General features: G+C 45.8%; 2 protein-coding genes across 2 annotated transcripts in view; one reads left to right on the top strand and one right to left on the bottom strand.

Moving 5' to 3' along the window:
* Positions 1-652: 652 nt before the first annotated feature.
* Polr2i (RNA polymerase II subunit RpII15) lies at positions 653-8849 on the top strand. Its single transcript, XM_077695582.1, has 5 exons — positions 653-899; positions 975-1029; positions 2445-2518; positions 4056-4182; positions 8670-8849. Exons 1-5 carry the CDS (start codon positions 829-831, stop codon positions 8730-8732), a joined length of 390 nt encoding a protein of 129 aa, XP_077551708.1. The 5' UTR covers positions 653-828; the 3' UTR covers positions 8733-8849.
* A 1467-nt stretch (positions 8850-10316) lies between these two features.
* Spg (dedicator of cytokinesis spg) overlaps positions 10317-27951 on the bottom strand; it is a 126566-nt gene continuing 108931 nt past the window's right edge. The window contains exons 33-36 of the mRNA XM_077695583.1: positions 27483-27561; positions 25129-25179; positions 22438-22489; positions 10317-17770 (exon numbers count right to left, since the gene is read on the bottom strand). Coding sequence (XP_077551709.1) covers positions 17619-17770; positions 22438-22489; positions 25129-25179; positions 27483-27561 — 334 coding nt within the window. The 3' untranslated portion in view covers positions 10317-17618. The remainder of the gene's footprint in view (positions 17771-22437; positions 22490-25128; positions 25180-27482; positions 27562-27951) is intronic.

The following is a 27951-nucleotide window of genomic DNA, read 5'->3' as shown; positions in this document are numbered from 1 at the left end:
GCGGATAAAGTTTTTCTTCTCTCAATGTACCAGGCCGTTTTCCTGAATGTCATTTTTTCCATAACGTCCTACCCAGTGTTTTCATGGTTGCCGAACTCTCGACAGAATTTTTGCGCCGACAGAGTGGCGTTTATGACTTCGCCTAAGTACGTATTATCGAGGCCTAGCTTTTCATTTGCGGTGAAACGCGTATATTTAGAGCCGCCGCCGTCTTGTAGGTGGTTCGGATGATGACGTCGACTTGTTCTTCACCCGATAGTGGTTCAAGAAAGGCTGTGGGCTATCCGGCTTATCATCAATGCTTGCACAAGGCCTATGGTGTCTTCTTCCCTCATGCTGTTACGTTTTTTTGGTGAGCCGGCGAGTAATTTTGGCCAGATGAAGTTGTTGTTTCCTTTAGCCATGTTATTGCTTCGTCTGCTCGACCGCTCGACTTGGATGGGTTCCGTGCATACGGTGCGCCGAATCGGAGTCTTCTGGCCGTTTTGCTTGTGCAGTCTATTCTTATCGTTTTCTTATTGCTGCAAATGAACTTGTTGTCCACTCCTGTACAGGACTGATGAATGAATAAACAAGTACGCTTAATCGACGGTTTGTAGTTGGCGCCCTACCGACTAGCCAAGCTCCTTTCTGTTCGAAGCCAGTAGAAGCCACAGCCGGAGCAAGCCCGTTTGCCGATTGCGTTGGTCAGCCGTTTGGCCACTCGGCTCACGGTTTAAGTGAAATTTGTCTGATCGCGTCGTATTCTGTGCTCGTACCGCTCGTTCCTGACGTAACTCAAGAACAAGAGACCCCGTACGAGGAATCTCAGGGCTCGGAAAGCACAAGATGGGCATCAACTTTGACGGACCGGCTGACGAAGGTCCAGGCTTCGTGGGCATCAAGTTCTGTCAGGAGTGGTGAGTCGCGCTTAAAATACGTGTCTGCGCTGTCGCTCACTTCACGCCACCAATTCTGCCCTGTTCTCTTCGCAGCAACAACATGCTGTATCCGAAGGAAGACAAGGAAAACCGCGTTCTACTCTACGCGGTAAGTCGTACGACAGAATCGTATTGCGTCAATCGCCCTGCGCATGTTTTCGTAGGTGGTTCGTGTTCAAACTGCTATGGCTCGGTGAGATTTTTGCCTTCCTCGGTGCAGGCGTTGGGAATTCGGCTAGTAGCACTCTCTTCCGTCGCCTGTGACGCTCTGCTGGTTAATCCGGGCACGGTTTTCGCATCTGTACGATGTTACTGGAAGGTTCTCGAAACGCTGCCGTTGAATGAAAATTTTTCTTGAGTGTGTCGTTCCAGGTGCGCTTGAATGAGAACCGTAGCTCGTAGGGTCACGCATTGCTCCGTAGCGGTAATCTGACACGAGTGCCAGGCTATCATGAAGGTGATAACGCGATATGATGCAGCGCATTTGGCAAAATATCCTCACCGTACGTCGTCCAGACCCTACACATCAATTTGTAAAGCCACATTCGTCAGATAGGAAGCCCGTTTTGTTTATAAATACAGCCCAAATACAGCGGACGCCATTTTCACACAACTCGCCACTACTGCGGGTTCAAATTTCACTCTTGGCGCGGTCTCTGCACGCAAAATATCAACAAAACATAATAAAATCGAAAAATGAGTTGTCAATAAATATGGCAAATGGCGTTAGTTGTCCGCAAGGCGCCGTTTTTAGCTTTCGCGGGACGTTTTAAATCATCGGAACTTCGTGTCTGATGGCCTACGGCGCCATAAGAAAAGAGTTAAGCCACGGCGAATGAAGTGTACAGGAGGTGTGCTTTCGTGCATGAATGGTGGGTCTAGTAGACCTGCCATATGAGGTCGTGCGTTAGATGCAAGAACAGCATTGCTGATGTATAGTGTGGTGCCTATAGGAGGTGAATCAAATCAAAGTTTATTAATTCAAATCAAAGTTTATTATTTTCATGATAGTGTACAGATACATTGCAGTGGTGCAGAAGGATGTCCGGAAGTGAAGCGCTGCCGAGGGGACCTCTTATTATTGAATGCATGACAAGTGATTAAAATTTGCGGTTTAGCCTTATTACAAGCGCGCAATTTGCGAACAAGTGTGCCAAACCGGCAGACATGTATCCAAAGAAAACTAGTTTATACACTGTTACTGTTGAAGACCAGGAAGCAGACGTGTGTTAGAGGGCAGCGGTTTAATGCGACCTTTGAAAGGGTAATTCGGTAGAGGAAGAGGATGATGTCACGAGCCTCGCTGCCTGTAGAAGTGGCTTCGATGTCTTCGTCTTCTCAACCAGATCACATTTTCCTACAATTACAAAGCAGCGTTTAATTCATTCTTCAGGTTATTAGCAGACTAAAAAGAAAGAAAGCGAAAAAATGAAAAGGAAAGGAAAAAGAAACGTATGACGCAATAATGAGTACTTTATAGCACAGAAATACCAATCGGAAAACACGTGACTTGGTGCTTTTCAGTGCCGCAACTGCGACTACCAGCAGGAGGCGGACAACAACTGCATCTACGTCAACAAGATCACCCACGAAGTCGAGTGAGTGTCCACACTGGACGGGGGGCCAGTATTCCCGGCGCACGCCATCTTGGTTGCATGTGGGGAAATTTTTGAGTGAAATGAGCTCACCATGCTAAAAATCTGCGAGTTGTTTCAGAAAAATGCCTGGCTCCTTATAGTGCTCCGTTCTTGTATAAACAGGCCCCGTTTTAGTTGGCTTGCCCTAAGGAGCGAAAGGATGTCGCTAGGGGCTACGTATGAATTGAATCACTATGCGTACAGGGTAACGTATTTGAACTATTATGCCTAACTGTGACCAAGAAAAGAAAGGCCGCGCACAATTTACACTTTGGTATTGCATCTTGAACATTCTATTGTTGTTCCACAGTGTGGTGTTCATTTGAATTAGTTCATGAACTCATTAGCATTAGCTGAGAAGGACGTTCACTCAGAAGACGCATTTTCTGAAAACATTAAATGGGCCAGCTGCAACATTCGATGAAATACAAACATTTTGAGGCCCTTTCTCATTTTGCCAATTTGTACCGCTCTATTTGGGATGTGATTTGCAATCCCTGAAAAGTGGTTCGAATTGACTGACTAAAGATCCTTTCTTTTTTGCGGCTAGCGCGCATTTTTTTATTTGCAGAGGGGTAAAATGATTCTGTAGCCTAGATTACAACATACTGAAATCGGTGTGGCTGAAGCCTTTGTAGCGTTAGAGGACCACCATGGAAATGAGAGCTCTTGCCATTTCAATACCCACTTTTAAGGGGGGGATGTGGCAAGTAAAACTATTTTTTGTTAATTATAGACAAAATTTAGTCAAATTAGGAGATTTTATGTAGTTAACCAACCTAACAACAAAACTTAAATCAGTTTAAAAATATCTTCTATACTTTTTGAGTTACCAGACTAATTACCTTCACAGAGCTGTCCCAAGAATAATTAAGTATTTAGGCGAGAACTCAACATTTTTATGTCAGCGTCACCAGAAAAGTCTATTCTGTGCAAGGAAGCTATATGGTTATTGCTTATTTGCTTTAGGTATCCAAAAAGAAAGACAGAAGTTTCACTTTATTTTCGGCATGAAACTATTTCAGATTTCGAAAGGAAGGTAAATCTTTTCTTGTTGTTTCTTTATGCCTAACAAATATAATGCAGTAACCTAATAGCTTTCTTGCACCGAAGAGACATTTCTGATCGCACTGACGTAAAAATCTTGACATTTGCCTAATTAGGTAATTATGCTGAATGCAAGTTTCAGGTAATTAGTTTTCTAACTTAAACAGTATAGAAGGTATCTCTAATCTGATTTCAGTTTTGTTGTTAGAATGGTTAGCTACATAAGTGCTCCTAATTTGATTCAATTTGGTCCGTAAATAAAAAAAAGTCGTGCTACTTTCCACATTGTCCCCCCTTAAAGAGACGAAGTGGGCAGGAGGAGGAGGGAATCTTGTCTGCTTGAAAACTCTGAGGCAGCTTCAAGAACTGCCCTCTGGTGTAGCTTGCATGAGGTCCTCCTATTTCTTTCTCCCCCTTGATGGTGAGCTGAGCCTGTGCCATGCGATTGCAGCGAGCTGACGCAGATTGTGTCGGACGTGGTACACGACCCGACGCTTCCGCGCACCGAGGACCACACGTGCCCCAAGTGCGGACACCGAGAGGCCGTCTTCTTCCAGGCACAGTCGCGCAGGGCTGAGGTCAGTCCAGCCTCATCCTCTTCCTTTTCAGACGAAGCACGCTCTGTTTCTTGTGCACACGTTCTTGTGCTCCGTCTCTTGCGCACACGTTCTCGGTCTCTTGCACTTTCTTAGAGGTCTTTCGCAATGGCGGAAAAATTGCCAATTTTGAGTGCTTCCTGAAAACTTTTTTTTTCTTTTCTGTTGAGCTACTGGACGCATTTAGCATTGCTGCGCATGAAATTGTAGCTTATAGATTTCTCTTTCAAACGCGCAACAGCAGTGCTGTGAAAGGTGCTGCTATTATTGGCAGTTTATTGGTCAAGGAAACAAAAAGAGTGCACAAAAAGAGTATGCGCGGAACACAAATTGGCCATTTTACTGAGCCTGAAAATTATGAGAGGAGTTCCAAGATAGTATGCGAAATGTTTCTGCGTTCCCAAGTTATGATTCAGTATATATGTACTATTATGAGCAATATGAAAGGGAACACGGGAACGCGCAGAAAACACCCTCAGACCCAGCTATGAGTGATATGCAGCGGCCACCGTCGGAACCAAAGTGGAAAGGGAGACGCTGTTCTAACAACTGTTCCCATTCCCGCCAAGCGTCTGATCGGCTTTCGGATGATACTATATCATCAGTGAAATGACGTAAGTTGCTGCTTTTTAGAAATCCCAGCGTGGTGGGAGTGCAAACAGTTAGTGGGAGAGCGCCCTCCTCTCCCCCTCTGTTTTTCACAGCGCCATCCACGTATCGCTCTGAGTCCGTTTCGAGGCTGTTTGCCACACGTTCTTGTGTTCCCTTTCATATTGCTCATAATAGTACATTGATGCTGTATACCCATTTCTGGATTTTTGCGGGCCCAACCAGCCTAACGGCCCCGATGGCTGTGCCACTCCGCGAAGCCACTCGAGAGTCAGTTGGCCTCTCTAAAATATGCACCCAAGCATGCTTGTTTGTGTTCTCACACAAAATCCTCATCACTGCAGCAGTGAAAAGCAAAAAAAAAGAAGAAATTAGTGCTCTTGAGAAGCAGCGTGCGTTGCTCCGCAGCGCTAATTTTACACGAGTGCCAGGCTGTCTTGAAGGTAATAATGCGATACGGCGCAGTGCATTTGGCAAAATATCCCCCCCCGCACATTGCCCAGACCATACACATGAAAGTAATACCGCAGTCGTCAGATATTAGGCACGTTTTGTTTATAAATACAGCGTGAAGTCAAAAACAAACCTTGCCTGGCAGCACTTGTCGAAGTCTGAGGCTGTGTTGAATTGGGAGAATCTTCATCAGAATGAAAATCTGAAGAATCCACATCGTTGCTAAAGTCATCACTGCTGCCGGGGTAAAAAAAGCAGCAGCAGCAGGGGCCCAAGTCTCCGAAAGAGCAGTCCACCTTTGCGAAGCGTGCAGTGAAACAGGATGCCATTTTCTCCCCAACTCACTGCCACCTTGGGTTCAGATTTCACTCGTGACGCCATCTGCCCACGTGAAATGTAAACAAGCGGCAACGAAACCGAAAAAGGGGTTTCCAATGAACACGCTAGATGGCGTCAGTTGTCCGAATGGTGCCGTTTTTATACTTTTTGTTGGAAGTTTGAAAATCATCGTTCACTTGTGAACGGTGGCCTATGGTGCGGTCACAAAAGAGATAATTGGTGAACGCGAGCTGCTTTGTTCGACAGAGCACGATCTGGCCACCCTGGTGGAATTTTGGTGCTGTGAATCTTCCGTATCGGGAGTGGCCTTCATGGTGCAGAGGATGTGAATGAGCTTATGAGCGATTGCATGAACACACTTCCCAGCTCCTAACTCTGCGTGTTCTCCACCGGTGCACGCTATGGTTTAGATATGCTCTAGATCCACAGCATGGCTACTGCTTCGGCTATGCTTATAGTGACGCCACCCTGGGTGGTGTGGTTGTGCCGTGTGCATGGAATGTTCAGTGTTCTTTTATGTTCTGTGAGCCTAATTTGGACACCAAGCTGCACCCCCCCACCCACCCCCTCCTGAATCAGAATGCTTTGACATTGGACTTGCCAAGTATTTAACATTGCATTATCATCGTGTCGTGTAAACTAGTGCAGCCTAAAGCTTTTAAGCAGTACACTATCGCCGGGTACGGTGTGCTTTTGGCTTGTAGAGAGAGGTGACAGAAGGCAGAGGTTGGCACCAATGAACTGGTGATAGCGAGATCCGCAAGCCATACCTGTCCGTGAAGTTAGCATGCATGTGCTTGTTTATGTTCCTGTTATGACGCTGTCCTTGCTTGATTACGGTGTGTCCCAATATTAAAGGAGCCATGAAGAGAAAACACAAGTTTGGTTCATTCAAAAGATTGTCTCGTTAGAATCATACTGACACCACTTTTAACGTAAACTTCGCTCAAATAAGCTACATAATTAGGAAAAACGGGAATGGTCATGCGACCCACCAGCTCATTTCCCGCAACAGAACCTGTGATGTCACATGGGCTAAGCTCTGCGATTGGCGGAGGCTGGCAGAAGCAGACGCAAATTGGGTAGAGCTTACAAACTAGACGAACGAGCGATTTGCGCTTAAATTTAGGGCACATTCTTTACAAAGCAATAGGAATGATGGGACAAACAGTGGAAGTTACGAAAGCACATGTAAACATAGAAGTACTTATGCGTTCTGCTGTTCGTACTGCGCACAACATGCTTTGGTTTAGCTGCACAGCACTATGGGGCTTGGGGTTGTCTCAGACGACACTGGCCGATTGACGCAAGCAACGGTGTCTTACGTGACCCCATTTGTCGAGCGAGCACTGTTTCAGGGAACGAATATTTTCTCCCAGAACAAAAACAAGCCAGGTTTAAATGCGGGCAAAAACAAACCAAACGCTTGCCACAGTATGGTGGCGCCATCTAGGTTACGGAACGTAAAGAAACGCGGGAACAAACCAACACCGCTACAGGGTGGAGACAACCTTTGAACGGTCCCGTGCCGCCGCAATTGGGCCAACGGGCTCAACGCGTTATTCTTTTCGTTTCCCACGAGACCTATAGCAACGCGAAACAGACAATATGATTCAAACTTCTTCAGTGAACCGCGTTGCGGCGATAATTTTAGCGCGGTTTTGACACAAGGACTTGCTTCGGCGGCGAGCGAGCAACCGAACATGGCGGCGCCAGCGTTACGTGTCTCTACCCTGTACGGCGGATGCATGAATGAAGGTACTCTAGGCTGCAGAGCGGTCGGTTCCCGTGATGTCACTTGGGACCACGAAAACGCACGATTGAGCGGGAAAATCAAAATTTTAACCTAAATTGTTTAATTTCTCAGTGAATAAAGCACCGTTTGTATCCGGATAAGCGCTGGGGGCACTATAAAACACGAAATCTTTCGAATAAAACCAACTTGCATTTTCTCTTCATGGCTCCTTTAAGGCGTGCAACCATTAGCCCACCACTGGGGGCATCGCGCCAGAGTAAAAATGCAGTGAGGTGCAAAGTGATAATGGGGCCCTTCGATTTATGTCTTCGACTCACAGCCAATAGTCTGTGGATAGTCCGAGGATTCCCTAAAGCCATAGGTATACGTGGGAAAATTGAATGCCGGACTGCTTCTTCGGGAGTTCGCGGTGAGTCTGAGACTAAATCGAAGAGCTTCAGTATCTAAATGCAGAAGCCCAACCTAGTGTAACTAGATGAACAAATAGTGCTGTTTTTGTTTTTATAAGAAAAAAAAAGAGGAAGAATTGTAGCAGGCGTTCTGGTAGCAATTCTGACGAAAGCACAGCTCTTGTGTCGAAGCCTTTTTTTTGGTTCATGATTAAATTTGATCGAATTTCACAATATTGCTCATCTTTTTGTCCCGATTTCCGATTGGCAGTTACATTTGCAGCAAGTCAGTTAGACGTCAAGGCAATTAAACATACCTTTGTCCTGTTTGCCAATGATAGAAAAGAAACTGGTGATCAGAAAATTAATGATGTTACTGTATTGAGGAGGCACTACAATGGGCAAGGAATGCAATGCTGCAAACAGATTTTGAATTGCAAATTATTACTGCTTCACAAAAGCCAGTCGAAGTTCACTGTCCATATTACTCCGTAACATTGCAATTGAGGAATAAAAAACAAGGAAAAATTGCAGTTGAGATAATCTTTATGCAAGGTTGTATGTATGCCTTATACATTCAGCTTCATGTTTAAACATGAAAATGTGATTTTAGCTTTCTCAGGTCGTTCTAGATAATTGTGTGGCAAACATGCAAGGTGGCCAATAACACAAGAAAAATAAAAGTGTGTGCAAAAATTGGTCACCGTGAGGACTTTAGATTGTGACGGGGGTGCTGCTAATGATCTAGTCCTTGGCTGAATACGTCCGTAATGGAATCCCAGAAGTATGCTCTTTCTTCAGGCCATCGCTGAGCAGAAGAAGCGCTATCTTCTTTCTTGGGACTGGGTGCAAACACTATTTCAGCCGGGTGGATTGCAGTGTTTTGCGTGTGTGTGACTTTGTGTCCTTGCTGTTGTGTGCAGGATGAGATGCGACTGTACTATGTGTGCACCAACACCAACTGCACCCATCGGTGGACGGAGTGAGCTGGCCTTTTCTGGAAGCTGCCTCCCCTTCCCCCGAAGGAAAGAGTCCCCCGTCCTGGCCAGCCACTGTTGTCTTCTTGTTGTACATACGGTTCACCAATAAATGCCATATTTTTACACCCACGGATTTCACAACACCCAGAAGGACTTGTGTAAGATCTCGTATCTGGCATGGCACATATTGTGGTCACTGTAACTGTCTCCTCACTGTGGCTCTTGTGACCATGTTCTCACGACATGGTGAGCTTTTGCTTCTCCCGTGCAGTGCATCTCTGGCATCCGGCCGTCTAGTACACCAGTATTGAATTCAAGGCAACTTTGAGAAATGTGCTATGTCGAAGCTACCCCACTGAAGCTGCAGCCCTTGTCTTTTGTTCAGTCCGATGAGGGCAAGTACATAAGCCTTCATGCACTTTGATTTCCAGCACGTTTGCTTCGTTTTCGCAGTAGTTCACAAGGTTTGTTCTAAAGACCATAGTCTGTTTTGCGCTACCAAAACCCAAAAATTTCGGTCTGTCTGTCACCGAATTCAAGCCACCCAGTCAGAGTGAAATGCTTGAACACGAAATAACGGCAGGACCATTGCAAACTACTAATAAATTTGATGGACGCCTAAGCTGTGCCTTTAAGAGAAGGAATACGATGGTGTTACACGGCTCTGTTCACACTGCATGAAAACTTTTCCAAGCGGTACAAACTTAGTGACCCTCCTCGCACACTATCTGTTGGGACACTGCCTTACAAACCCCACTGGTTTTACCGGGTGCCACAAGGTTGTGCTGCGGGATTTTTCACGTCCAAAGCCAGTGTTTTTGTGACACTGGCATTTAATGGTTCAAAAGTGCCGGCATGACTCGTATGTGTGTGCATTGTTCAGCGCAAAAGCAACCTCAGGCATGTTTGGGGCAAGAGGCAAGTATATATAACAGAGTACCAGTGTTTACTAATTATTATACGTTGGATTGGTTTTTACAGTAGTAAATGCATACAAAAAAACTTCACAATAAAAAAATTGTCGCCGACAGCCTAGATAAAAACAAGCACTAAAGAAAAAAAAAACGTGCTGTTCCACGGAGAACCAATCACGAAAAAAAAATGATGTACTAACAGCTAGTGTGCACAACGCTAAATTTACCAAACCCCTTGTATTAGTCATAGAAAAGGCAAGAGGCAGCAGAAGGCTTGTCTTTCGATGACATTTGCATAAAGCACGTAGATACACAGCAAAAAAGTTTTAAAACGCATCATGGCTTTGGACTCCTCCAGATTTTCTAATGACAAAGTGTACAAGTTGGACCAGTACACTCCAAGCTGCTTGGAATCGCTTCGTTTTTGAGCTACATGAGAATCATACTGATTTAAGCAAAGGGCTTCAAATACAGCCAGTTTGTCAGCAGGAAATGCCACTTCCTTCATTTGCCATAGGCGTACAACTTTTTCCAAGCTTGGGAAATTGTTACACTGAACTCCTAGTCAGCTCACAGTGCTTTCTAAGCTGAAATGTGGCTTTCTTGGACAACAAAACCAAGGATGGTGTGGTTTTATGCACAGTTGAAGCCTGCATACAGAGTAACGAAACACATCCAATGCATGAAACAGAATTCCTTTATTACCCGAAAAATACCACAGAACCGTGTGAATAAGGCACTAGTATGAGCACACTACACACATATCAGGCTGCAGTTAAGGTGGACAGTTCGGAAAATCGAAAAACCTGTCCCCCTTGCATGCATGATCATTCTATACAACATTTGGTGTCATGGGACCCCTCTTTTTTTCTTCTTTATTTCAGAAAGTGATCACAGTTGTACAAGCACCTCTACATCTGGCTAACCCGACAAGGGCGCAGTTACTAGCTGCTAAAATTACCCGCAAGAAATAATATACGTATATAGCTGTTGTCATTCGTACGCGATGAAACAAATACACAGTAAGCAACCTCAGTGGTAAATGTCATTATTAGCCTATAATAAGCACTATGCACTCTTGACTTGGTCCTTTGGAACAGTTTCGACAGGTGTATCTTGGTTTAGGTGCAACACAAGGAAAAAAAAACTTGCTTGGCTTCATTCAAACAAATTAGCTGTCACGCAGTACACAACAAACTAAGCCTTGTAACTACGTAAAAAGCTTGGGTACCTGCCACACTGTTTTCTTGGACTTATTGGAGTTGCCCCCTGCAATCGAGTAGCTCAACACTCATCAAAGAAGTCGTAAGCACCATTACCACCTGTACAGTTACGTTTCACGACCTGCACAAAACAATTTAACTTCACAAAATACCGTCGTTGTATGCATGCATTCCCTGATCATTTGTGTCGCTTGGCAATAAAGCCACCGACGTAATGTTACGTTTACTCCGTTTTGCACAAGAATCGCGACACGATCAGCTTGCACAATCTTCAGCGCAACGCGAATTCGCAACACTCCACCGTTGAACTAAGTTCCACACACTGGGTCAAATTTCAAGTGTTCCGAATTCTCCACTGCGATGCGATGGGCGACAAAAACTGCCAATAAGACGCAGTTCCCCTACATGCCAGGCAACAAACGTAGCATGGTGCATAGATGAACACTTCAGAATCCACACAAGACAACTCTGGGTAACAGGTCCCAAGTTTGGACAGAACGCGTTCCAACACGGTGAAGGGCCACATACCGTCAACTTCCTTTTTCCAAGCTGGCCGGAATGTATGTTCATAGGTGGGCACTGACAGTGGAATTCGATGCAACCGTACAAACTCTGTAGTCGGTCACAAATCGTACTGTTTAGTCTCGGCACGTGGAAATGTGTGCATACAGGGCCAATACCCCCCCCCCCAAAAAAAAAAGGCTATGCACTTGTACTGCAAAGAAAAAAGTGCAATCATTTTATAAAACTAAAATAACACTCGCTATCTCTCAAATACTGCCAGCCTAAATTTGGTGGCAAAGGTAAGTAAAAAGCACCACAAAAGCCTTACATAATACAGAACAAAAAAGGGAGGAAAAAATAACCCCCAAAAGAAAAACACAAACCAAGTACTGTATTTATATATGGCAATCTTTTTTACACTCTAAACTGCACCCTCGCCCTACAATCGAATAAATACGGTACTTGGTTCATGTCTTGCTTTTGTGGTTTCCCCCCCTACCACTCTCTCTCCCTCTCTCTCACACACACATGCACGCACAGAGAGAGAGAGAGATACTGAGCTTCGAATATAAGGCAGGGTATGACAGACTAACTACACATTCTGGAAAAGCACCTTGCCTTATATTTGATTGACAGCGTTGCACCTTTCCCGTGCCTTCCACAATGTACATTCAAATTTCTAAAATAAGTTGCAGAACACTGCGCTGACTTCCTGTTGCACAAGTACTAACGGTACAAAAACGGTTATTTGTTACTCCTCCACCAGTGCTCTGTATTTATTTGGTTTTTGATTGTAAGAATACTTTTCACTATCACAAGAGATTCAAAACGTCTATATTTTAGATAAACTATAAATCTCTCCCCAGAGCTGCACATTCATTCGATCATCTCACTAAAGGGGCCACACATAATGCTGCCCCACAAGCTGCTCTGGCTTCTTTGGATCAGTGTTTGTGTGTAGTATCACAACCCTTTCTTCTTTTATCAGATCACGTCACCTTCAACGTTTGAAGCACACAAAGTTGAAGCAGTTAGCTTGGGCGTTGGGTCGACAATTTCGACAAGGCACGCACTGTGAATAATGTGTAAGGAACCGGACAAAGAGGAGACCAGGACGCATGCAGACCCCCCAACTGACCAGCCCAAGCAAGTCTTCTCAGGCTGGGTTTCAATTTACAGGCACTTTAGAAAGCAGTGCACTTTTAAGGGGAGATACTACGGTACGCAGAAAATTGAGTTTCTGCACAAGTTTTCAGTTTCGAGATTTTGCCCGTAAAATTATCTTTGTACATGCAGCTACAAGTTCGCAAAAGATTGAGAGAAAATACGAACGAGGAGTTATTCAGAAGTATAATTTATTTAGTCACGGCGGCTCGAGAAAGTGCTACTTCCCTCGCACATGAGCAGCTTTCGATTGTTTGTATTTCAAGAATGCTGGCGTTGCCTGCCATTGCTATTTGCTTGGAGAGCTAGAGTAAGCCTTCTTCTAGCTCATGGCACCTCCCACAGTTTTGCATTACGGTGGAAAGAAATTTTTAAAAATGCACGCTTTGGCGCCTGTTTCAAGCGTTTCCACTGGAAATTTTTAAAGTTTCAAAAGAATTTTTTCTCCATTTGCACCTTTCAGAATTTTTTACTCAGGCAACACATTTCAAGTACTTCCAATGGTCTGACTTGGATGAAATTTTGCAAATATTCTCTTCAAAGTGTTTAGAATGTCGATACCGATATGAATTTTCAACAAGGAGGTTGTATAAAACTTCTGGAGTGGAGGCCGCCCATAGCGGGCAACGCGGGGAGGTGAAGCCGGGCGAACCAGTCGGCGGCCATATTGCCGTGGGTAGAAAAGGCGCTGCGCCGGCAGGGACGCTGAAGTGCGGTCGCGTTTTTTTGGCTTCACAAGGGAGAAAACGATGATAAACTAGTATCGATTACGATATTTGAGGGCAGACTGAATTTTGCCTTACGCGTAAGGTTTTTACGTAAGATATGGTTCAAGCAGCGAGTTCGCCTGTGTATATCTTACGGTGGTCAACAGAGCTGTCGATGCGGGAAAACGCGCAGCGCTATGCTGAAGGCACCACCCCTGATTTTATTTCAATAAACGTTTATTCGGTATAGCTAAGGCTATAGACCGCCCCCTTAACATTAAAATTACCTCATGTTGTGCGCCATGGCAAGAGATTCCGCGTTATAAGGTTACCATTAGCCGTGATTTCACGCTGGAAGTGCGGGACACGCGAAAGCGCGATTATTTGACGCTTGTTTCTTTTAGCGGCGTGGCTAGGATTAATGAATGCTTATTCATTAATTATTAATAAATAATAATGCAGTAGCGGTTCGAATGGTTTTTAAGCAGTACTGCAAGAATCATATCCATCAGGATATTGCAATCTTTATATGTAGTGCAAATGAACGTTTTCTGGTTTAAACAACATGCCCAGTTTTGCCCTTGCCGAAGACCAAATTAAGCACGAGCGTTTGATTGACTGAGTGGTTGATTGATTGATTCATTGTGGTGTTTAACGCGCTGACGCAACGCAGGTGATGAGGCGCGCCGTAGTGGAGGGCTCCGGATTAATTTTGACCACCTAGGGAATCTTTAACGTGCACCGAAATCTCGTTCACACAGTAGTTTTCGCCTTTCGCCTTCACCAGAAAAGCGGCTGCCGCGGCAGGGAATCGAACCCGCGTTGTAGGGATGAGCAGCACAGTGCATTAGCCACTGAGCCAACGCGGCGGGTCTATTTCCAGCTTTTCAATCGTATTTTGCGAAATGGATTTGGCACACACTGAAGCACATTAAAGCAGGTTTTTTTTTTATTCCGCGTGCTCTTTACAAAAGGCATGGGACTCGCATTGACTTTATTTTTCAAATACAGATGGTTACTTAATTGGATGCACGACTACATTAACCGCGCACGTTGGCACGATAGCGTGCTATTGATAAGAAAACTACTCGCACTCAATCACATTCACAACCTCGTTGACCACGCAAGTTCGGACGCGAGCAGCGTGCTATTGATAAGAAAATCATGTGGACGAAGAACGCGGAAGAGCATTGCGGTGCATCAAAAACTTCTACGAAACAGCGCTAACGAGAAACGTCGGTGTATTCACGTATGGCCGAATGTAAAGGAAATATATTAAACAAGAGTGCCTTGATTTTTGACGGTAACTGCCTTAACAATGCTCTGCATTTAAATTAGTGCGAAAAAACAATTTGCGCCCCACATATTTACAAACATGTGATTTCGCACAGCCAAGCGACTACAGAACCATCACAACTACGAGCGAAACCATTCGCATATCTGCGTAAACAGGCGCGTACGGTATGCTCAGTAAGCGGACGGCAGGTGCTACGGCAAATTTTCCCTTTACATCACGCACAAACGGCGGGCAAATGTGCACTCATAACGTTATAACACTAGTAATGCCCTCGAAACCCAAAACAAACAGATACCCCCAGTACTTACAGATGAAAGGCGATCCCCTACGCCTTCTTCGCGTGATTAGCGCAGCCGAACGCGACGCACGAGCAGACCATTTCTGCTTTCTACACCTTTGGAGCATCCATCCGCGAACGAGGATCGAACGAACACGAGTTCTGCTCTTTGGCAAGAGGGAACTCGGAAGAACGACATATGGGGCAGAAAAAAATGTCATTGTGTCTACTGTTTATTTTAGTTGTTAGCGCCCAAGAATGTAAATAATTACCAGATGTGTGCGACCCCGGTGCACGCACAGGCGACTTGCGAAGCGCTTAAAAACACGGAGAGGGGAGCATAAGCGAAACCACATGCGGCGAAATGAACGCGCGCAAGAAAAGCTCGGTGCGCTTGAAGGTAGCCGCATGAGAGAATCAACTTGCAAAACAAAAGAAAACAAAAAAAAGAACGGAAGCAAAAATATAACGTAACCCGCCGCAAAAACAAGTACATTATGCGACGAATGCAATGCGTCTGCTACCGCGTAACGAGTTTTCTACCCACGGCAAGATGGCGGCCGTTGGCGTCAGTTTTCGAGCACCATCTCCACTCCAGAAGTTCTATACAACCTCCTTGATTTTCAATATGTCTTCTACATTTCTTCAAAAACTAAAAATGCTAACTCATAGCAACCAAAATATACACATCTGGTGTTCCTGAATTTTTTTTACAACTATAGGAATTAAGTGAATAACTTTGAAGTAGTTTTTGACATACTACTATGTTACCTAAGCAGCAAAATGAGCTATTGCAGGCTGCTCTAAACAAAGATTTACCATCAAAAGAGATGCGCACAAACTGCCCTATACTTTCCTCTTGAGGGCTTTCTGCACAAAAACTAATAAAGCTACATACAAACTAAGAACACATTTGGAATCAGAATTAAAAACTCCATCTATGACCAAAGTTTCATAACCTTACGTACAATATTAAAGAAAAGGTGTTTTCGAGGAGCATCTCTCCTTTAAACGTGATCTAGCATCACAGAATCACTTTTTATTTTGGTGATGTAGCCACTTGTTTGCCCTCAATTTTTGCATGAAGGCCGCATTTTACGGCACAATTTGTTTAACAACAAGACGAGCTGCTGTGGTTAGCTGGTTGTGTGATATTTAATAATACTAACAATAGCAATAGGAGAACTACTTTTGGATATTTAAAAATGCACGAGCATCTCATCTCTTGCCCACACTAACGCAAGGCCCGGCCCGATGCACATGCCTCGCTGCTTCAGCTTTAAGAGCCTCGTACACAGCGTCCACTGCATGTCCTTCGCACACTGAGTCAACCGTGCCTTGCATTCTAGCTGCCTCAGTGGTCACAACCCACCACTTCGACTTGATCGATTTGACTGATTCGCAATAGGGTTTAACTAGCTGAAGCTACATTCTGGCTGTGAGGCACGCCGCAGTGGAGCGCTCCGAAGTCTTGACACAGAGGTGCATTTGCTTTCCACCTCCATCTGAAAAGCGGCCACCATGGCTGCGGTCGATGTTGCGTCCTTGGGCTCAGCAGAACAGCGTTGTAGCCATTGAACCATTCAGGTGGGTACCACTTTGGCCTCACAGAACTGCCAGCACCACAGCCAATGCTTGGCTTACATCACCTTCACCGCGCACGCCTTTTCGTTTTCTCGCATTCACTCGCTCCGTGTCCACAGATCAACGGCGCAATCGTTTGGTAACACGCCCCTATTAATGCAAATGCAATAAAAACATACGGGCCACCATTGTGAGTGTGAATCTGGTTGTTTGATGGAACTGTGTTTGATGAACAAAATTCACCTTGACCCCCCTCCCCCGCTCCCCCTCCTCTCGTCACCACGCTGTCCTGTTGTCCACTTTCACTCAGGCTTTAAGCTCGAACAACGACAACAGACACATGACAACGCCATGTTTTTGCGAAGAGACCCTACGACTGCCAGAACAGTAAAACCGCGTGTGGCGCCACCTATCCTTGCCAAAACAATACTTAAGACTCCCCTTCGTGTTGCCTGGAGCATTGAAAAAAAGAAAAAGAAAGGCACTTTCATCCCTCCTAAAGATATTGCACGTGAAGTTCCCACATGCATCGATGCATGTTTCTGATTCTCTCTTCTCGACCCGTCTGCTCTGACATCTGCAAGAAGGAAAACTGATGCGAAACGTTTGGAACTCACCGTATTTTCACGCGTATAACCTGCACCAAAAATGCGAAAATTTCAGTGGCAAAGTAGGGGCGCGGATAATACTCGGGGTTTCTCCTTAGCACAGCTTCACGGCAATGCGCATTATGCCGTGAAGCTCCCACACAGTAACACTCACTAAGCCTTCCATGGCAGCGATTGCGCAAAACATACAAGGGCAAGGAAGAAGAAACAGGAACGAGCGCACTCTAACAACTGAATTTTATAAGTGAATTGTGACTTTCGCCTTGCAGTCAGTGTATTCTACTTGCTGAATATACGCTTTTTCTGTCTGCATAGTATATGATGCGTTGCTTGAGCAGTAGCTTTGGTGAAGCCTTTCCTGTATCAAATGTGCGGGGATTTTGTTTTATTTTCTAGCGAGCTCAAAGTGGGGGTGTGGATTATATGCAGGGGCGGGTTACATGCGCGAAAATACGGTAGTGTTCCCAGCATTCGCCCTGGTCTCCTCTTTTCCATTCCAACCACAACAACAATGGGGAAATTCAGCTGCCCAGAACAAAGGCAGTCCCGTGGCTTGGAGTGCCCCATCATCACAATTACTCTGCGTAAACCTCGGTGACAAAAGCGACACCGTGTCAGGCCGTGCTGTTGGTGGCAGGACCATCATCATCATCGCCGTCCTCTTCTTCGGTGAGGGGGTCCTTGCAGGGCTGGGCCAGCTCGGAGTGCCTCGAGGTGCAGCGGCTCGCCAGGGCTGGCCGGACAGCATCGCGCGGCGAGGGGGGAGCTGGCGGGAAAAGGTCGGGCCAACCGTTAACTGTGGCTCGCATCGTTCAAGGCGCAGATAGGGAGGAGACCTTTGATGCCTATGTACACAATGAGATGGGCCACATCACTACTGATTCTGGAAGGCTGACTGAAATGCCTACATCGAATCGCACTGTTAACTAAGGGCAAATTGGCTCTCTTTACCTTCAAAGAAATCGGATCTTTTACAGCTTGTTCAGCTTTAGTTAATAAAAAAAAGATGCCCGTTTCGCTCGAGAGTTCCCAATAAAAGATGTCCGCAAACTTCCACCTTTTTTTTTTGTGACTTGTCTGCAAAAAAATAGAGCACGCCACAAATCTTGGGCATAGTGACTGCAAAAGCTGCCAACCGAAAGCTTGCAAATGCATTTGCATTTTTCGAAGAGGTAACATTCGAAAATGCTTTACAGCAGACACATCATTAGGAGGCTTCAGGAGGTTGCCTTCTCAAATTGCCAATAGTATGAGGGAGGTATGTAGCACAAAAATGCAGTTTTCCACTAAATCTTATTCTAACTCTCATTTTGTCTTCTACCATTGCAAACGCGCACAATAATGACCATCCTATGCATTTTGGGGATATGCAGGGCTCTACGACCTCGTTGAAAATATTACCGTTTTACGCCCGTGTGTACGAGATTTCGGCACACATTAAAGATCTCCAGGTGGTCAAAACTAATCCAGAGCCCTCCACAACGGCGCACCTCATCACCTGCATTGCGTCGGCGCGTTAAACCCAACAATCAATCCATTAAACAATCAATCAAAATTTTATCGTCTTCCTTTGCAGCGCAAACCAGTGGTATGAACAAGTTGACAGGCCCACATGAACTCTTGAAAGCTGCCAAAATGCTCAACCTCAATTGTGAGGTTCGTGCATGGGTAACACAAGGGTGGTGGAATGAAGGTTCCCCCTCATTAAGTTTGAAGTGCATTCAGGATGCAGGCAACGCACCCGCACCCTCCAAGGCACTTTTCGGCTGAGCCATGTTTGTTCGCTTTCATTACCATTATTTCCGAAAAGGCCATACACTGCCTCTTCTGCCACCCGGCTGGCAGCAGTGCCAGCACTCTCGTTGCGTGCACACAGAGAAGATCACTCATGAACCTCTTCAAACAACCACCACGAGTGCCAAAAAAGCAAAACAAAAGCAACCAAACAACACCCTATACTACAAGCACGGACTGGGCATTAATTACCGTATTTACTCGCATAATACTCGCACTTTTTTTTCGGAAAAGTCAATGCAAAGTTATAAGTGCGAGAATTATGCGGGGAAAAAAAAAATCCGGTGCACAGTGTTGCCAATTTGCCTTATGCCAATCCCGCTAAATGTAGCGGTCGTTTTTTTGTATAGGTAAGCTCAGTGTTGCCAACAGCAGCTATTTCTTTTTATTTTATTATTTACAACGTAAACAGTCTCCTGTCGATCAGCGATCATGAAATTGCCGCCTTTGCTTTCTGGCGCGCACCCTATCTCGTCGTCGTATGTGCGTGCCCTACGGCCCTACTCCAGTAACGCACGCTGAAGTCGGTGACGCCGAAGTGCCTGCCTGCGGCACGGTTGCCGTTTTCGATCGCGTACTCTTTCGCTTTCAATTTGAAAGCGGCAGTGTAGCTGGCGTTCCTCCCCATGGCGAAGCGGCACCAAGCACAAAACAATTAGATAAAAAAGTTCTCAAAACGGCAGCGAGCTATCCACCACTGACGCGAGTGACTCACTGACTGCTGCCGCTCAACGGCGGGACCATGACGGCGACACGACGACACGACAGCGGGCTGCACGAACACCGTCTAGTTGCGCGCACGCGAAACCAGCTCAAGGACAGTAGGGAGTTTTAGAATAGGGGGCCCCAACGCTCTGGGGCCCCCAAGCGTCTTGGGGCGTCGTACTGCGCATGCGCAGAACCCAAGCCGTCCTTGGGGTTTTGGGTTTGCGTTTAGCGCGCACGCTATTTTTCTGAAATAGCGGGCGCCCCAAAGCTGGAGTTTGCGTTCTTGCGTCGCTCTTGCAGCCAGCGAGACTGCGCGTGACCATGGCTGAAGCGAAACCTGCGGCTCGTTCCTCGACTCACCCGATCAACTACGACGATCGCCGAGCTGAATTAGTTGATTCCGCGCGTCGTTCGCTGGGAATGGATAAAGCAGGTAATCGTGAAGCGTTTTCTGCCTTCAGAACAGTCCGCGCACACGCCGACCGCGCCTGCCAGCTCGGCACGCTCAGCGGCTCGAACCGGCGCAGACCACGGTAGCAACCGCTTGTCGCTGCTCTTCCGAATCAATCTGATCGCTAAAAAGAAGTTCCACGTGCGAGAAAGTAGCTGTTAATGTGATGAAAAATTGTGCTAGGGCTTGTTGTCAGGGCTTATTTTAAAAGCGGCGATCAGATATCTGCCGCGATGCTAAGCCTACGCTGACCAGCCGCGGACGTTCAGCGAACTTCAGCGATCCGACCGATCGCCGCGGTGCGCGGAGCGGCCGAGAGATGGCGCTACCTGCGCGGAAGCATCGAAACAGGCAATGCAGATATCTTGGTCACCGATCGCTCAAACGGCAGTTATAGCTGAAATACACTTCCACATGCGAGAAAGGGGATGATAGTGTGGTGAAAAGTTGTGTTACAGATTGTCATTCGCAGTTGCACAGATAGCGGCGATCAAATTTCCGCCACGACGCTAAGCCTAAAGTTCCCATCACCCGAGCCGAGCTGAGCAACGCAAGCCGGTTGCGGGCTGTCGGGGGCGCCCCTCTTCTAAAATTCTCCGCGCGCGAGCGCCTTGCGTTTGGGTTCCCCTAACTTCTTGGGGGCCCCCAACGCCGCCTTCCCCTATTCTAAAACTCTCTACTAGTGTGAGTAGCGTGTTAGGGAGTAGCTATGCAGGTTGTTAGGGTGCCTGGATGGCCTTGGATACACAGCGCTCTCCGCCGAACGGAGAGGCGGCGGGGGAGGGCGCGCGTTGGAGAGCGCGTGCGCCATGCGGGTTTCGCGAGCAGGCAACTTTCGCCGCTGCAAAGTTGGGGGTGCGAGGATTATGCGAGGAACCAAAAAATTCAAGTTTTGGTGGCTCACATTAGGGGTGCGAGGATTACGCGAGTGCGAGGATTACGCGAGTAAATACGGTACTTTGGCCTTCAAACTGTTGTTCTGTGTTGCTGTCTCCTTTCAGCAACTACGCAGTATTTTATCCTGTTATGTGAAGGGGCTGATTAAAAGCACTACAGCCCTTTCACTTTACGCAAAGTTTATAGCCATCTTCAGTTATAATTACACACACAAAAATCAATTTTAGGACCAATTTTCAAAGGTTATCTTTTTTTTTATCATGAGTCATGGCCTGTTTGGGTTTGTCTTGTTGCTCTGCTTAAGTGGTTTGAGTGCTGTCAAAGTGTCATTCTGAAGCAGCTATTAAGAGTGCGTGTTCTCTAGAAAACTTCTCCAAAGAGATAGCATGATCATAAGGCAGTGACTTTGGTCGATTCTACACTTTGCATTGACCAATGGAAGGGCTTAGAGGTCAGAGGAGTTTCGTGCTGGACAGTATTTTCGCACACCTTTGCCCGTTCTCACTAATTCTTATCTTTCCGGTATCATATCTCACCCCCTTCGAAAAGCACAGTGTGGCTGTGTGGCGTGGTTTGTAGAGTTTTGCACTAAGATGTACCAGAGAGAAATCCAGTGTCTAAGCAAGCTGGCACTTCAAAGAGCATAGTAGCATCGCGACAGCCAGAGAGCACTCTTTTCTTCCTTAGCATGGATCAACAACAAATATGCAAGTTGCCCGTGCCTGAAAACAAAAACCACTACTATTGTTTGCAAAACACTGTTTAAAAGTGGGTTTATCAATTAAAAAAAAACATTTCGCAAAAGATTTTTCATTCAGGAGACTTTTAAACCTTCATGCAAAACGAACAAAACATGAAGAAAGGAAATGTTGCTCCTGTCATTGCTAATGCTTTACAAAGTCATGCTTCAGGCCAGGCCAAGTTGGTGCCTGTCTTCAGCACACTCTTGGAAATCTGACCTAGCTGTAGAGTAGTTTAAGGGGACAGACAACTGATTTTTGTGGAATATATGCTCTCTACCCCAAATGAAAGGGCATCACTTGAAACACGCTGCATTGTGTATGTTTCCCTAATACGCCCCTAGAAGGTTTGAAAGCGGACTCCTTAGACCTTAAGTATTACGCTGCCAACACAAATGCTGGCATCCATGGGGCAGTGTTCTGCGCGGCAACCTACTTTTAACTGTACACAAAATGAAAAGAGGCACTTAAACACTTATTTTCAGCTGAAACAGTTATAAAGGGCAGTCTTTCCCATTCCTTTATGTCGTTTTTTTTTTCAACTCTGCACTAAAACCAATACAGAGCAGTTCAGATATGAACGGAAGCGTCGTGTTGAGATACTATGTGGTGCCTCTCAGATTTCAGCAAATTGAGTGTCAAGGTAAAATTGTTCCCCCTGTTAGTACCCCACAGCATAAAGTGCTGGCCTTAATATTAGTTTAGAGGACACTCACTCCACAAAAAGCAGTTGGCTGTCCCTTTAAGAGGGCCGTACTGCACACAACTTCTGTGCGCACACCCAGAGTGGCCAACACGAATAAATCAATCAATCAGTCAATCAGATGAAGCCACTGTACTTACCTCGAGGAGGGAGTGGTGGGGGAGTTGGGGTGCCCTCAGCAGCTGCTCCATGCTGGGCAAAACGTGAAAGAAAATTAACACCGCAGCTTCGATGTGCCCGTGTTTCGACCCCAGGCTATGACAACAACCACTCAGGAATAGCACTCTCTCAAAGCGATGATGTGGCAGAATTTTCGTGTTCCCTGGCCAATCCGTCAAAGTGAATAGATGGCATAGTTTAACGCTTGAATGACACAAAGGAAAGCAGCTCAACTCGGACTGTAATACGTACGCCCCAGCAGCTCTAACATATATAAACATTTCGAAGCCAGTTACCGTAATTACCCGATTCTAACGCGCCCCCGATTCTAACACGCACCCGATTTTCCAGGCAAAAAACAAAACAAAAAAACTTGCACCTCCGATTGTAACGCGCAAAGAACTTTGTGAGCATGAAAAACGAATGCGAGAGAAACGGGAGATTTATTTACCAAAGTAATCTCACTCATCTCACACCTCGTCGCTCTTCGAGAGCTCCTTGTCGCCTTCCGCTGACCGCAACATCTCGTCATTGGTGCCGTCAAGTGCGTTCGCGATGCCACACTTCTGAACGAACGTTCAACCATGTTCGATGGGATTGTGGCCCACGCCTCGCACGCCCATCCCGCGAGCTTCTCCAGAGGCGTACGCTTTAGTCAACCGCTCGTTGGGAACGCGTGGGAGCCGCTCGTAAGCCGTGGAAGCGGCGCAACTTCGTTGCCGCTGCTGCCATTGCTGTTATCAAGCGCGCAAGTTGAATAACTTGACGATTTGTGTGAACGCCGGTAGAAAAGCTTAGGCGCCTAGATCCAAAAAATTGTTGCTAAAAGCTCTGGCGCCACCTTGAGATGACGATGGCGATGGGTGAAACAAAATTTCAGCTGTTTCGCCAGCTTCGGTTTCGTATCCAATTCTAACGCGCATGCGATTTTTCGGCCTATTTTTCCGGAAAAGAGGTGCGCGTTAGAATCGGGTAATTACGGTAGGTTTTCTTTTTTCTTTTTTTCCCCCACCGCAACTCAAACAAGAAGAGGGGGAGTGCGTAGATAAAAAATAATTTTTTGTGTCGTGGGTAACCAACAGTCTTCACCACCACTAATCAACAACCTGCCTGTGAATTTGCACATTTATCATTATCCGAGTGTTTTTGGGGCCCTGCCAATATTGTCTCCTATTATGGGAAACAAGGAAAGGGTGGCGGAGAGCTCACATTGGTGCCTAAAGAGGTTCAAACTGCTTCTACCCTTTCATTTAAAAAACTGACGGCACTGCCTGTTCAAAGCTCACACATCTCCAAAGGTGATATTGTAAAACTACCTTCAAACGAAAGATCCTCACCGCGACTGTTCGTACAAAACAGAGCAATGGTCGAGACAACAACACAGCGACAACTGCCTTCATCTTGCCAGGTACGTGGCCACAGGATCCAAGAGAGATCAGTGCCATTCTGTGTATCCAGGACCATGACCCACTGAGGTGCTCCTTCAACAGAGGTGATCAAATCAGGTTTAGTGAAGCTGGCTGATAGAATCCTCTCTCTGCTGAATTCACACGAGGGCCCCTGGGTCCCTCTTTACAACAGCATTCCTTTTTTTTTTCTTTTCATTTTAACACTTGTGAGAAGCCTTACCCATTCGGCAGTGGACCACAACAATAGGGTTGGCGGCTATTTTCATGCTAGTGTCCTTTTTTAAATTATTAGATGCGACTGCATCTCATTCACTCGCCTTGTCCCTCCATACGGCGTTGTTGTTGTCCGTCCACACCCCTCCCCCATTCTCTTTACCGTGCGAGCTGCGCTCTCCGCCGCTCACCCCCTCTCCTCTCCAATAGCGAACACTCTCTCGTAAGGGGCATTGGATTGGATTCGAATGGGTTGGGTTGGATTTGGATTGGATTGGATTAAAGTGGATTGTGTTGGATTGTGTTGCGTCATAGCCACGACACGTTGCGTCATAGCCGCGGCAGGGGGTTCACGGCCCGTTTCACGCGATGGGAGAATCAACCTGACGGAAACAACAACGGAACCCCCTATGCGTCACATCTACACAGGGGTTCCCGCGAGGGGAGGTGGGAGTAATTATTATTGCACACGCCATTAGCATTCAAGCTATCAGAATTAAACATTAAACACGTTTCCTTGTATTGTGAAAAAGTCAGCGAGTGAGGCTACTTGCTTTCAAAACAGGGGAAACTATAACGTTCCAGCTTTTACCTCTAACGCTGCTTCATTACAAATTCACACTCGTCAGGCAAAAGCTGACGTTGACTTGTCAGCCACAGCTACACTGCAACCAATTCGAGGTACCTGGCTATTCTGACAGGGTTGTTTTTGGACTTGCGCAACTTTGAATTGAAAATTTGGATGGCCCCCATCTACTATGGGATGGCCCTGGTTGCAAATAGCACTTTATTCCGTCCACTTCGTGCATTACCAACTTTTCTGCCCGCTTCGAGACAATTAACGACAGAGAAGTTGTCAGTCGACACTTATAAACCCCATTAATTACTTGACATTAGGAGCTGCCATTACAGACTCCTTAGAGCAGTGCCCTGGAAGCAGCCAGCACAAACTAGGCTAAGTGTACTAATGATCATCATGGGATGACAGGAAAAAACAGGAGAGCGAAAATAAGAGCAATATGAACAAGAACAATAGCGAGAAGCATGTACCTGCTGTTCGGCAGATGCCGTACCTGATGTCGTTCCTTCCCACAGTTCATCCTGCATAACATGGAAGCCAGGCTTTGAACTGAGCACACACATTCTCATGATTAAAGAAAACAGCAATGAGAGACAATAATATACGCTTTGCAGCAGACATTCACCAGTTCACGTATGGTACCTTAGATTTTTCAAAGTCAGGTAATACACACAGAGAGGACACCATCGCTCTTTAAATTAACGTTGCTTCATTCCAGCACGTTCCATATATAACATGATGTGACTGTTATTTTGCCACCTTTCATGCACGTAGTTTAGATAAGGCGGCACCAAATTTTCTGTATATTAAGACACTTTACATTTCAGGTCTCTTCTAAGTCCTGGGCTGCTCTGGGAAGTTCCTGGGAGCCCAAAGCAGCCCTCGCCAATGAAATTCTATGGGAAAATAGAATACAGAGCTGCTTTGAAGCAGTTCAGTGTAGTAAAAAATGACAAATAAAAGAAGCCTTCAGTTTTGCGGGAGTTGTCTGACCCAGATAAAACAAACACAGCACTGCATAAAGCAATGAACGGAAAAATGTCTACGCAATGTGTATTTATGATTAATGGAAACCCAGTCACAACAAAATAAAATAAGGAAGGCAAAAAAATGCTGCGTGCCTAATTTATACCTTAATCGCAGTGGACTTGTATGTCCTTTGACTGCAAAAACTGTGCCGCTGTTTCTGACACTTAGAAATTCAGGAGGGCAATGTAGAGCTTGAAAATGTTGAAACTACATTTTGAATTTCGAAGTGGTGATGTAGACAACAAAGTGCACAAAGGCACATTACTTTTCAATTCTGATGATAGCAAGTTTTCCGAATCGGTCCTGCATTAATTTCTCACACCTTTGAGGCAACCCCAAGGCGTCTCATTAAAGCAAACGATGACTCTGAAAGTGGTTATTGCGAGCTGCTGACAAGATGGTCTCAGTTACTCTATTCGTTGGTTATCTTTGGTGATAACCAAATGCTCGACAAGGTAAGTGGCTCAATGAAGTTGAAGTCACAATAACATGCACGGCGACAGGTCGCAAAATGAGAGGCTACTGTGACGGTGACTAGTATGTCTTGCATTTCTTTACTTAGAACAATGTATGTTTTTCCCTCACATAACCAGGCAGGAGCACATTGGTGTTATCATTCACAAGTCAAGTTCTGGGATATTGCCGCCCATTGCTTTTTTTAAGCCACTGGACCTGTGCTGGCTAGCCTTAGCGCTTATGAAAACGCACCATTTTCTGTTTGGCACGTTCCTTAGCAAGTGCATACGGAGTTTCTGACTGCAACTGAGACAAAAAAAGGCAAGCTGTTAGATACTGTAACAAACCATCTCTGACTATAGTATTGCCACCATGTACCCTGACTGAACCACACATTCACGTCACACCCTACTATCCTTCCATTTCTTACATGCCACATCCTTCTGGGACATTCCGTGTTCCTCCAAATTGTCCTAAACACTCACACGCAATTAATATTTAAACTCTTTCCTCAGTAAAACGCCGCTCGAAAGTTAGAGCCTACCTCATGTGGTTTGCCTTCTGTTTGCCAGTGTTCTTTGGTGCCATTCGTTGCAAGACGCAAGTCACAGACCTCACCAACTTGTCGCAACGTCCACACACCTGAGAGCACGCCCAACTGCCATCACTGCTACAGGCCCGTTGCTAAGCGAAGCAACGCTCAGCACTCCATGTCTTGATGCTAACCCTTTGCGACACGGCGTGTACAATTGTACACGCAACTTTTAAGAACATTTCTCTCAGTTACAATCGTCGTCATCCCCACTTGAACCGCTCAGCCAGGATTCACATTTCCCGCTCTACGGCGGGAAATTCAAATGCTGGCTGAGCGCTTCAAGTGGGGCTCAAGAACACCTACTGAGCGGTTCAAGAACACCTACTCGACACGTCAAATGCTCGGCGCGCCAATTAGGTGTTCTTGGTTTTACGTTTTCTCTCCAGTTAAAACTTTACTAAAGCAAAACCGAAGTTGTTACCTCAATCTATAAGGGCTACAGATCACAATAATGTGTATGCGTTTTCTGTTGTAACAATGGTTAGGAAATGGTGGTCACATTTACGACAGCATGTCTACAATCAGGCTACGACCTAATTAATTAACTACTGATGAGATCCGAGTTTTTTATGGTTTTAAAGCGAAATTTTGGTTATCAAAAACATACACAGGAAGTTTCAAATTTTTCCGAAGGCTACACATGTCGCAAAGGGCTCATAACCGGCCTGGGACAAGGATGGGTGCGAAACTGGGGCTGGGCTTTTTCCCCAGAGGAGACGGGCAAGGAACTCTGGGGCAACTCACACAGTGAGGCAGGAAAGGCCCGCTCAGGGAGGACGTGGACGATCGGCTGCTGCAGGCAGAGGAACCGGGGCGAGGCGAACTGCGGACACAGTTAGAGGCCACTGAAATGGGGCTACGGCTCATCAAGCCTCACTATGGGCCTTCCTCATTAGAATATCCTCATTACAACAAGGGAAAACTCTTAGGCTTGTCAGTGTTCTACGGTAAATTAACTTTGCCTTACGTCACTTCTCCAATCTTCCATATGAGATGTGTCCATTTCCGTGTCCATTTCAGACATCAGTCCCTAGTGCAGCCCTTTCAAAAGATGTTCCACCAACTAGCCTGACACCAAGCGTTACCTAAATTAATTTATCCCCCTGCATATATTTATCCACATTCTTTTTTTTCTCTTTAAGCTTTGCATGATTTCTATTTGTTCTCCATGAAGCAGTTTGCCATTTTAGTAATGTTTTTGGGTTGGACTGCA

This window comes from Haemaphysalis longicornis, unplaced genomic scaffold (assembly GCF_048455015.1).
Source record: "Haemaphysalis longicornis isolate Haplotype H1 unplaced genomic scaffold, Haemaphysalis longicornis Haplotype H1 scaffold_15, whole genome shotgun sequence".
NCBI lineage: Eukaryota > Metazoa > Arthropoda > Arachnida > Ixodida > Ixodidae > Haemaphysalis > Haemaphysalis longicornis.
The sequence above is the reverse complement of the archived record's forward strand: the minus strand, read 5'-3'. Positions and strand labels throughout refer to the sequence as shown.